At 40.7% G+C, this 12,333-nt stretch overlaps 1 protein-coding gene across 2 annotated transcripts in view; it reads left to right on the top strand.

Annotated features, from left to right (window-relative positions):
* Window positions 1–372: 372 nt before the first annotated feature.
* LOC131234864 (amino-acid permease BAT1 homolog) overlaps window positions 373–12,333 on the top strand; it is a 38,323-nt gene continuing 26,362 nt past the window's right edge. For both annotated transcript variants that reach the window (XM_058231850.1, XM_058231851.1), the window contains exons 1-2: window positions 373–597; window positions 968–1,228. In XM_058231850.1, coding sequence (XP_058087833.1) covers window positions 407–597; window positions 968–1,228 — 452 coding nt within the window. In that variant the 5' untranslated portion in view covers window positions 373–406. The remainder of the gene's footprint in view (window positions 598–967; window positions 1,229–12,333) is intronic.

A 12,333-nucleotide genomic window follows, 5' to 3' on the forward strand; every position in this document is an offset into this window, starting at 1 on the left:
TAAATTTTATGAATTTTATGATATAGAAAAAATAGGTGGACGGAATGGATGAAACAAATACATCATGATGGATCCCACAGAGCACCGACCACCAGCCATTAGCTGGTGGCGGGGAGTAGCCAATCCGTTTCCGCTCCGCTTCCCATCACGGTGGGCCCCACAGAGTTAGTGGGTACTTAATCACTTCACATACATCTCGGTGGGCCCCACAGAGTTAGTACGAAATCCACTTCCTCTCGTGAGAGGGAAAAAAACCCTGCTCTCCTTCAAAAACAGCGTCTCCATTCCGGCCCTCCTCACTACTTTTTCTGCTTTTTTGCTTTCCGCGTTCTTTCTCTTAGCAATCCCAGCCTCCGGTCAAACCCCTTCTTTCATCTAACGAAAAACCTTGACTGTTAGATCTCAAATGTCAGAACCTCACCTTCAAAAACCCCCCAATACAAAGAGAAAGCAGATGAAAAAGGAGAAAATGGAGATAGGAACGTACATACCTCTTACAGGCGAAGCAGATGCAGTAATAGAAGAAGATCGCTTCAATTTTGACAATTCTCGGTTGAAACAGCTGGGATACAAGCAAGAGCTCAGTCGCAGCCTCTCGTACGTGTATCCATCTCCCTCCTTTCATTTTTCCCTTTTAGATCTGGATTTGAGGAAATGGCACACGTGTGCCGCCCCAGACGACGAAAGTCCCTGGCTGAAACGTCTGACCAGTCCGGTCTACTCTTGTTAAGAAAGGGCTGTTCAACGGTCCACATTCAACCAAGGTATGGGCCTGAATATGGGTTAGCCCATTTATTTGACTGGCCTGAGACCAAAGCCCAATATGAGATGGGCCTAAAACCAGCCCATCTACGGACGCTTGAACAGACCCTTCCTTGTTGTAATCGTTGTGGGGTGAAGGGAGAAATTGGTAATTTTTCTTCAATGGATTGGCATTTTCAACTGAATAGGAGAGACTGTTGTGCAGGGCAATCTCGAACTTCGCTGTGACATTCTCAATTGTATCCGTTATCACTGGTCTCACTACTACTTTCAATACTGGCCTTACATTTGGTGGATCGGTGACGATGATCTACGGATGGCCCATTGCCGGTATCTTTACGCTGATCGTTGGTGTATCAATGGCTGAGATCTGCTCTTCTTATCCAACTTCTGGGGGTCTTTATTTCTGGAGTGCCAAGCTCTGTGGAAACGAGTGGGGCCCATTTGCTTCTTGGATGACTGGCTGGTAAGTTACTCCCTTGCCTCTTTGAAAGCATGATATGTGGCCAATGGTTGGAATGATGATATGTCGATCAGTGCTTTGGATTGTCCAATCAATGAGACTCTTGGGATGTAACCAATCTTAATGGGGCCCACGATTTTTGAATGGTTTGGATGGATTTATGTATATAGCATCTATAAGATGGCTGTTGTGCGTGCATACAGATTATCATACTCTACTAGAGAATCAATGTTACTGTACACTTGGCATATATTTACTACGATCCAAACCGTCAAATCATGGGCCCCACTGCTCTCAACATGGATCACGTTCTTAAGATCAGATTAAATTAACAATCCAGATCCCTTATAAATGGATATTATTTTGTTGAAATTGGACGGTAAATATTTCAGTGTCGTTTTAACCATTGTGATGTGATTCTTGTCAATGACCATCTACAGTGGACCCCACTGTTCGAATGAGACATGTATAATGGCAGTGTGCATGCCTATGGATGGTCATGATCTGCCGAGTATCAGAATTTTTCTGAGTATACTTGGTTTCCATGGTTCACGGATCTAAGCCGTTGATATTGATGGGTCTAATGTGGATGGTCTATGCACCGGTCCTCTAGATAAGAAAAATCCTACCCATCAAATATCTGGACACAGATCCAAACATATTGAAGGGATTCCGTTTGGGTGATCTTGGCGCGTAGACCATTCAAAACGGACCGGATCATATCAACGGTTTGGATCATCGAACCAAGTAGATCTTTTGTATAAGCTGAAAACCCCAGATAATCTTTTTTGTCTAGATAACGTTGTTGTTCAGTGGAGGCTATTGAGTTGAATATCATCTCCTTATTATTTTGATATCGGACTGTCGGATAGGAGGGGGCCACGTGGATTGTATATGGAGCCAAGATATTAAATAAAATAAAAACCCTGATTGGGCGATCAGAACCATAAAATTAAGGCCTCCAAAATGGACGGTAAGATTAATTGGATGGTTGTGAGTATCCCGACAGAGTGGTTTGGGGGCTATGCAAATCCCGATGGGCCCCTCCTATCCGTCTGTCATGATAGCAAGTGGGCTATGCAATTCCCGATGGAATCAATATTTCTCTTCGTTTTATGCTAATTTCCCTTTCATTAGTTTGCTTTGAAATATAGGTTTTTCAGATCTCTCTCCTCATGGTTTGGTGATCTTGACCGTTCACTTGATAGGCTTCACTTCATATGTGGACTGCCACAAAACTCTCACAGATCGGAAGTTCCTAGCCACCTAATCTTGGGCCTCTGTTCGAGACCGTTGCGATCTCTTTTTCGTATACTTCCGTTTATGGGCTCAGATGGAAGGGTTAGGATCTTCCAATCTGGGAGTGGATGATTTTGGAGCGTCTCACGTAGACGGGAGGGGTCCATCAGATCATGGTTTGCAGTTTGTATGGGTCCTACATGTGGTGATTGGCAAGTCAGTAAAACATTCACGACCCTAACAAGAGTACTGCTACTTGCAAACGACCCCATGCCAGCATGGGACGTGTGCGACATCCAGGCCTTTCATCAGGATGGCCCCACATATATGTGAAGAAAAGACAGATTAAAGGTTAGAGAATGGTCCATGTTGAACATGCACATGTGGCCAACCTAAAGTTTATGAAATAGGGCTGTCAATGACAGTGAGACGGAGCCCGGCCCATTTAAATTTCAGAACTCAAAGGACCTTGGAGCCTGAAACTCAGACACTGATTGGATACTCCCCCCGTCTGTAGCTAGAAACGGACAGGGTCTTTGAGGGGCCACCGTTATTTATGGGCTTTATCCACACCGTTCATCCATTTTTCCATATGATTTTGGACACAAGACCAAAAATGAGGCGATCAAAGGTTCAAAGGGACCACACCACAGGAAGCAACGGTGCTAATGACACCTACCATTGAAGCCTTCCTAGGGCCCACTGTGGTGGTTTTATTGCCATCCAACTTGTTCATAAGTTCACATAGACCTGGATGAAGGGAAAACACAAATATCAGCTTGATCCAAAACTTCAGTAGCTACCAAGAAGTTTTCAACGGTAGGTGTTTAATCCCCTAATGTGTGGTCCACTTGAGCATTTGATCTCCCTCATTTTGGGCCTTAGGCCATAAAATTATATGGAGAAATGTATTCACGGTGTGGATAAAACCCATACATCACGGTGGCCCCTCAAAGAACCTATCCGTTCCTATCCAGGGACCCTAGGGTAGTACCCAATCAGCGAACCTTAAACTCAGGCTCAAGCCCAGCCCATGGCAGATGTACATGGGATGGATTCGGGCTCTATCTGGGTCTCGAGTAGAACATGTAATTAAAATTAAGAACGGGCCTGGCCCATTTAATGGTTTCAACTCAGCCTAGCCCACGGACTTAAAAGAGAAGTCCAAGCCCCGGCCCATGTCATGCTTACACTGAGAACCCGACAGGCTGTTCCAGCCCATTGACAGCTCCATTATCGGCTGGCTTGATTTTGTGGGGCGCACCTGTTGAAAGGTGTCGATCGGGCACACGTTCGCGATGTTGGTTCTTGTGGGTCTGCACTTCTGACCATGTGGTTGTTTAATATTTTATTGATGTAGCGTGGACCATTGCTCCAATCGATGTTTTTGGGAGCCAGCCGCAATCAATTGACCTTGATTGATCAATCTCCTTGCAATTTTTATTTTATTTTTTTTAATTGACCGATTTACCTGATGGCACACATGATAAGCGGTCCTGATCACCACCATCTATACAGTGAGAAGGGTCCTGACAACACCTCTCATGCAGGAGATTTTTATAAAATAAAATGTAAATATTATTTGGGCAATCTAGCTGAAAATGAAATATAAATATTTATTATAAATTAATAAAATAATTTTAATTTTAATTTTAATTTTAATTTTATGTTAAGGAAAAGGACATATAGAATCTTTTGGCAATAAAATAATATTTGCAGTGATCAAGAATCAAAGCTGTGTTGTGCATTGAAAGCACAATAATTTTAATTATTTATTCAGAGAGTGCGGATCCGCTGTTTCCTGAAGTCAGGAACTCCCTGACTCCAGCGTTTTCACTGGTCCACGTCACCGTAAGTGCCACACCACCAGTTTTTTTAAATATATTAAAAAAGTACATTTAATAAGAAGAAGTATAACGGAGACGTTAAACGGAAGGGTTTGCGTGCTGAGTAACTGAGTATGGTAAGCGTACTGAGTAAAGTCTTTGGAGCTCAGCATCATTCGTGCATTGTATCAACTCCATCCATCTCTTTTATCATCTAATTTTAGAATTTTACAACAAAAATTAATCATATCCAAAGATCAAGTGGACCACACCACCTGAAATAGTGTGAATTGAATTCTACCGTTGAAAAGTTTTTGGGGGCTACAGAAGTTTTATATCCAGATGATATTTGCTTTTTCCATTCATCCATGTCTTTGTGATCTTATGAACAGTTTGGATGAAAAATAAACATCATTGAGGGCTTAGAAACATTTCAATGGTGAAAATCAATACTTCCACAGGTATGGTCTACTTGAGCTTTTGATATATTTCAGTTTTGGGGTCAACCCCTAAAATGATATGAAAAAATGGATGGACGGAGTGGATAAACCACATGAATTCACAATGGGCCCAATAGAGTTTACTCCGTACGATAAGACTCGGTACGCAATCCGATTTCACGAGTCGGGGACGTGGATTTCTGCCAAAGCCTTTTGCAGTAAGATCCTGCGCAAGGATTCCGGATGGGCCCACTGCAACATTTGTGATAAATCCAACCTATTCATCTATTTTTAGATATCATTTTAGGACATCATTCCAAAACTAAGGTGTATACAAAACTCAAATGGACCACATGAGAGGAAATAGTGGGGATTTAGTGTCCACCGTTGAAATATTTATATGGCCACAAAAGTTTTGCATTGGTCTAATATTTTGATGTTTTCACTTCATCCTAGTAAAAATGACCTTATAAATAGTTTGGATGGCATATAAACATCAAGACGCCTAGTTAGGTTTCAACAGTAGGAATTTCTTTCTCCATTGTTTCATCTTGTATGGCCCAGTTGAGTTTTTTATCATCCTAATTTTTCGTTACATGTCTTAAAATGAGCTCTAAAAATGGATGAATGGATTGGAATTCTTATAAACATCATGGTGGTCCCCACCATACATCATAGCGCTGGAACTTCATGCAAAAGGCTTTTCCCAGTAAATCTGCGTCCACGGTTTCCATTGGAAATGGATTGGCTACTCCCCTGCCACTCGGTGCTATGTGGGCCCACCATGATGTATGTGTTTCATCCATGCCGTCCATCTATTTTTTTAGATCATTTTATGGTCTGAGACCAAAAATGAGGTATAACCCAATCTCAAGTGGATCACATTACATGAAACAGTTTTGAATGAACGTCGACCATTAAAAACTTTTTGGGGGCCATAAAAGTTTTGGATCAAGCTGATCTTTGTTTTTCCCTTCATCTGGGTCTTTATGACCAAACCAACAGATTGGATGTCAAATAAACAGAACGGTGGGCCTTAGGAGGACTTTAATGATGGATATCCAATCACCATTGTTTTCCTATAGTGTGGTCCATATGAGATTTATATCCCTCTCATTTTTGGGATCAACCCCTAAAATTATATGTAAAAATAGATTAACGGAATGGATGAAACACATACATCATGGTGGGGCCCACAGAGCACCGACACCGCTTTCGTTTTCATTTGGGATTCAGCGCCACATTGAGTAGTAAGACTCGCAACTGAAGTAATGTCACCTATTTATGTGGGTCCCACTATGATGTATGTTTTGTATCCACACCGTCCATCCATTTGGAGAGATCATTTTAGGGCATGAGCCAAAGAATGAATTAGATCCAAAACTCGAGTGGACCCCACCACAGAAAACAATGGAGAGAGTCACGCCCACCATTTATTACGACTGAATCCAATCCAAACCTCGTCACCTTGTCTACTGAACCCTGTCACTTTGTATGTAACCCCGTCGCTTTGTCTACTAAACTCCATCACTTTGTACTGCAACCTTGTCACTTTGTCTAGTGAACCCCGTCACTTTGTACCGCAACCCCGTCACTTTGTCTACTGAACCCTAGCATTTTGTACTGCAACCTCGTCACTTTGTCTACTGTACCCCGTCACTTTGTACTACAACTCCATCACTTTGTCTAACAAACCCCGTCACTTCGTACTGCAACATCGTCACTTTGTCTAGTGAAACCCGTCACTTTGTATTGTAACTCCATCACTTTGTCTAGTGAACCCTGTCACTTTGTACTGCAACCTCATTACTTTGTCTACTGAACCTTGTCACTTTTTATTGCAACATCGTCACTTTGTATACTGTACCCGTCACTTTGTACTGTAACCCCGTCACTTTGTCTACTGTACCCTGTCACTTTGTACTGCAACCCCGTCACTTTGTACTGCAACCTCGTCACTTTGTCTAATGAACCCCGTCACTTTGTACTACAACCTCGTCATTTTGTCTAATGAACCCCGTCACTTTGTATTGCAACTCCGTCACTTTGTCTAGTGAACCCCATCACTTTGTACTGCAACCACGTCACTTTGTCTAGAGAACCCCATCACTTTGTACTGCAATCTCGTCACTTTGTCTACTGAACCCCGTCACTTTGTACTGCAACATCGTCATTTTGTCTATTGTACCCCGTCTCTTTGTGATGCAACCTCGTCATTTTGTCTGCTGTACCTCATCACTTTGTGCTACAATCTTGTCACTTTGTCTAGTGAACCCCGTCACTTTGTACTGCAACCTTATCACTTTGTCTTCCGAACCCATTACTTTGTACTGCAACCGCATCACTTTGTCTACTGTACCCCATCACTTTGTGCTACAACCCTGTCACTTTGTCTACTAAACTCCATCACTTTGTATTGTAACCCTGTCACTTTGTCTACTGTATCCCATCACTTTGTGTTGCAACCCTATCACTTTATCAAATGAACTTGTCACTTTGTCTATTGAAACTCCGTCATTTTATTTGACAAGCTGCTACTTTATCTAGTGAAATCCTCTCACTTTGCAAGTAGCATCGTCACTTTGTCTAGTGGAACCAAGTCACTTTATTCGAAAACTCGTCATTTTATCAAGCAAAACCCTATCAATTTGTCTGGCAACCCCATCACTTTATCTAGTAAAACATCGTCACTTTGTCTAATGGAATCCCGTTACTGTCTAATAATCACGTCACTTTGTCTAATAGAACCTTGTCACTTTGTCTAATACCTCTTTCACTTTATTTAGTGAAATCTCGTCACTTTGTCTAGCAACCTCGTCACTCTCTGTCTAGTAAAACTTCGTCACTTGATATAGTAGACATTTGTTACTTTGTCTTACTACATAGTCTCTTTGTCTAGTAAAACCCCATCACTTTGTCCAGTAACCCAATCACTTTGTCTAGTGAACCTCGTCACTTCGTCCAACAACCTCGTCACTTTGTCCAGCAACCTCACAACTTTGCCTAGTAAAACCCAATCACTTTGTCTTCCAGTCTCGTCACTTCATTTAGTGGAACCGGGTCACTTTGTCTGGCAACGTCCATCACTTTTTTCGATAATCTATAACTTTATCTAATGGAACCCTATTTTCTTTATCTCATTTAACCTTATTACTTTGTTTAATGGAATCATGTTGCTTTGTCGGGCAACCTCATCACTTTGTTTAATATAACTTTGTCACTTCGTCTAATAACCTCGTCACTTTGTCCAATGAACCCCGTCACTTTGTCTAACGACTCAAAAAAAATTATCGACAATGGATGGTCTATATTGTCGGTGGCCTCACATGATTTACGGCCCACGTTGAATTATCCGACTCGATTCAGTTTTGAAATAGGCCTGACCCGAACTCGACCTGACTCGATACGAAGTCCAACATGCCTAACCCGATCTAAGTCTGGGTCTGTCCTAAACTAATTCAGACTGAATCTGACCCAATCACAAGTACCGATTTAGGTCAAGTCTTAAAATAATATGAGAAAACGGATGAATGGAGTTGATATACAACGCATAGATCAAGGTAGGCCCATGGTGAGGATCCTACGGACATCATTCATCCTGGGTTGCAACTAATATTTCTTGCTAATCAAGCAGATTTTGTAAATATATTTTTTAGCTTATAAAATTGTTGTAAGATGATATGACCTAATTAAATTTTAGAAGAAAGAAATTAGAGGTGGATTAGCTACTGACACGTTGAGTAGCTAAACTCACTATTAAAGTGACACCACCAAGTTCTGTGGGGCCCACCATGATGTACGTGTTGTATCCACATTGTACATCCATTTGGAGAGATCATTTTAGGGCATGATCAAAAGAATGAGGTAGATCCAAAGTTGGAGTGAACCCCACCATAGAAAATAGTGAGGAGAGTGACGTCCACCGTTGAAGCCTTCCTAAGGTCCACCGTGATTTTTATTTGAGATATAACTTGTTCATAAGTTAACATAAATATTAAAGAAGCGGAAACACAAATATTAGCTTGATCTTAAACTTTTGTGGCCCTTAGAAGTTTTTAATGGTAAGCGTACTCTCTTCACTATTTTTTTTGTGGAGAGGTCCACTTGAGTTTTGGATTTGATTCATTCTTTGGCTCATGCCTTAAAATGATCTCTCCAAATGAATGGACAGTGTGGATACAAAGCATACATCATGGCAGGACCAACATAACTACGTGACATCATATTAGTAGCGAGTCTCGCTACTCAACCTGTCCACTGAATCCCTAAATGAAAACTTAAATAAAAAAATCAAAGTGGACCTTAAGTTAACATAGACATTGAAGAAGGGAAAACACAAATATCAACTTGATGGAAAACTTTTGTGACCCTTTGAAGTTTTTAATGGCGGGCATCACTCTCTCCACTGTTTCTGTGTTGGGGTCCACTCGAGTTTTGGATCCAATTCACTTTATGGCTCATGCCCTAAAATGATCTCTCCAAATGGATGGACGATGTGGATACAAAACATACATCATGGTGGGTCCCACATAACTAGGTGACAGCACTTTAGTAGCAGTCTCGCTACTTAACCCGTGCGTTGAATCCTCAAATAGAAGGTAGCTGATTGTGGGAACGGATTGGCTACTCCCCCTGCCACCGGCCCGGTGGCTGGTGGTCATCCATTTTTACATATAATTTTAGGGCTTTATCCAAAAAATTAGAGGTATATAAATCTCAGATGAACCACACCACAGGAAAACAATAGTGATTGGATATCCACCATTAAAATCCTCATAAGGCCCACTGTACTGTTTATTTGACATCCAATCTTTTGATTAGGTCATACAGGCCTAGATGAAAGGGAAAAACAAAGATCAGCTTGCTTGAAAACTTTTATGGCCCCAAAAAGGTTTTTAATGGTCAATGCTTATTCAACACCCTTTCCTATAATGTGGTCCACTTGAGATTGTGATATTCCTCATTCTTTTTCTCAGACCATAAAATGATCTGGAAAAATAGATGAACGACATGGATGAAACACATACATCATGTTGGGGCCCACAGAGCACCGACCACCAGCCATTGGCTGGTGGCAGGGGGAGTAGCCAATCCGTTTCCGTTGATTGTGTGGTGAGTAACTTACTATGTCAGGGTACTGAGTAAACTCCATGGAGTCTGCCATGATTTTATGTATTTTATCCGCTCCATCCATAAATTTTACCAGATAATTTTAGGGCTTGAGACTAAAAATAAAGCATATACAATGTTCAAGTGGACCACACCATAGGAAACAATTGAATTGAATGTTTACCATTAAAAATTTCTCAGGGCTACAAAATTTTTGGATCAAGCTTATATTTGTGTTTTCTCTTCATCCATGCCTTTATGATCTTATGAACTATTTGGATGACAAATAAACATCACTATGGGGCCTAGCAAGGTTTCAACAGTGGAAATCATTATCCCCACTGTTTACAACGGTATGATCCACTTGATATTTGGATATACTTTAATTTTGGGCTCAACCCCTTAAATTAGATGGAAAAACGTATGGATGGCTTTGATAGACAACATACATACAAGGTGGGCCCAACTACGGTGAGAGCAAGAGCTTGCCGTAATCGATATGCAATCCGATTCCCAAGCGAAACCATTTTAATATATTTAACGGCATTATACTTTTTTTGAAATATAAATTTTTTTAATATATTTAAAAAAATCTGATGACGTGGCACTTACAGTGACGTTGACCAATGAAAACGGTGGAATCAGGGAGTTCCTGACTCCAGGAAACAGAGGATCCGCACTCTTATTCAGATTGTCTATATTTTTAAATTGTATAATATTGAGTTGAGTTAAGATTCCTTCAAGTCTTCGAGTTGACTTTACCATGCTAGATTTACAGCCCGTTTGGATCTTAAGTTGCTTAACATAAATTACTTATGTCACAAGTAACTTATCTTAATTTATTCTACTTATTAAGAATTATCAGATAAATATGCTTTGTAAATAACATACTTATCATCTTCTTCTCTCTTTTGTCTCTCCTATACCTCTCTTCAGCAACTTATGAAAATTTAAAAAGCTAAAAAATTAACTGAAGTGATTAAATACTTTTAAGTAAAAAAGTAACTTATAACTAATCGTAAAGCAAACTTACTTATCTGAAATAAGTTAGTTGTCCATTGCTATAATTAGAAAAAGTAACTTATTTGATGGTATCCAAATGGGCCCGTAGTTGGGTCCTTACTCTTGCTCCGGTGGTAGACTCTCTGGAGTTTCAACACTTGGTCAAGGGTTCATGTACCCATAGGTGGTGAAATCCCACTACAGCGTGAGTGTGTGGGGTGTGTGTGCGTGTGTAAATAATAATCAATAATAAAATATATATATATAGGCCCTTAGTTGAGTATGAGTTTTTGGGTTTTTAATTATGATTGTGTAAGCCACTTATGATCTTGTTTTGCAGTTGCATTGCTTCTTGCCTTGTATGTACTTGTTTATCCTTGGGGCGCTAGAACCTATGGTTGATATTTGAATGGCCGCCGGTAGCCATAGGTCCACTAAATATTTCATAGAATTCCATGCAAAAATTTACACCAATACGGTCATCTAATCCATCCATGAGTCGGCCATCTTTTTTTTATGGCCATCCATTTTTTATCAATCCATGGATGATATGGCTAGCATTGCTTGTCTGCGAACAACATTTAGATTCGACCTAATTCGCTCGTCTAGTTTATCAGCTATAAAATCATAATGTTGGTATTTTTGTATTATTTTGATATTGAATCATCACCAAAATGTATTGATATTATGATTTTAATACAGTAATTATACATATTTTTTTTAAAATGCTATGATTTTAAATTCATTATCTTGTTAATACATTTGCATTTGAACATATGACACATTTCCCTTATATTATTAGAGAAATGGATGAACTACATGGACAATGATTTATGGGACCTAATTATTGGAACGATCCGGATCCTTCCCGTGATTGGATAATCCTGATCAATGGATTAGTATGTTCAAGTGTGCACGTGCAAATAGGCACACTAGCACATAGATAAAAAAGATGAGACAGGTGGTGGGACCCGCCAATGATATAATGAACCTTCACATATCTGACCATTGTTCCGCCCAATGATTTCTGCTAGTTGAGCATAAAATCTAGCTTAATCCATTTTGAATCTTCCAGATGAACCAGTTACATTGCGTACGAGCATCCTCTATTAATAATTTGAGGAGAGATTTAGGAAATTACTCGGTACAGTGGTGTGGCAGATAGAGCTGGGCATCGAGTCGAGTCGGACTGAGTTAGGGTTGACTTGACTTGATCCGGTTTTGAAATAGGCCTGACCCAAACTCGATTCGACACGATATCGAGTCTAGCAAGCCTGGCTCAATTCGAGTTCGTTCTAGCCTGGACTGATCCGGATCGAGTCCGATCCAGTCAAAAGTACCGAGTTGGGTCGAGTTGGCACCGAGTCGAATTGAGAGATGAGGGAGGGAGGGAGTGTGGAGGAGAGAGAGGAGGAAGAGGAGGAGGAGGAAGGTGATGGTGGTGGGTGGTTGTTAGGCTTGGAGGGAGGGAAGGAGAGGAGGAGGAGGAGGG

This window comes from Magnolia sinica, chromosome 19, assembly GCF_029962835.1.
Source record: "Magnolia sinica isolate HGM2019 chromosome 19, MsV1, whole genome shotgun sequence".
Lineage (NCBI taxonomy): Eukaryota > Viridiplantae > Streptophyta > Magnoliopsida > Magnoliales > Magnoliaceae > Magnolia > Magnolia sinica.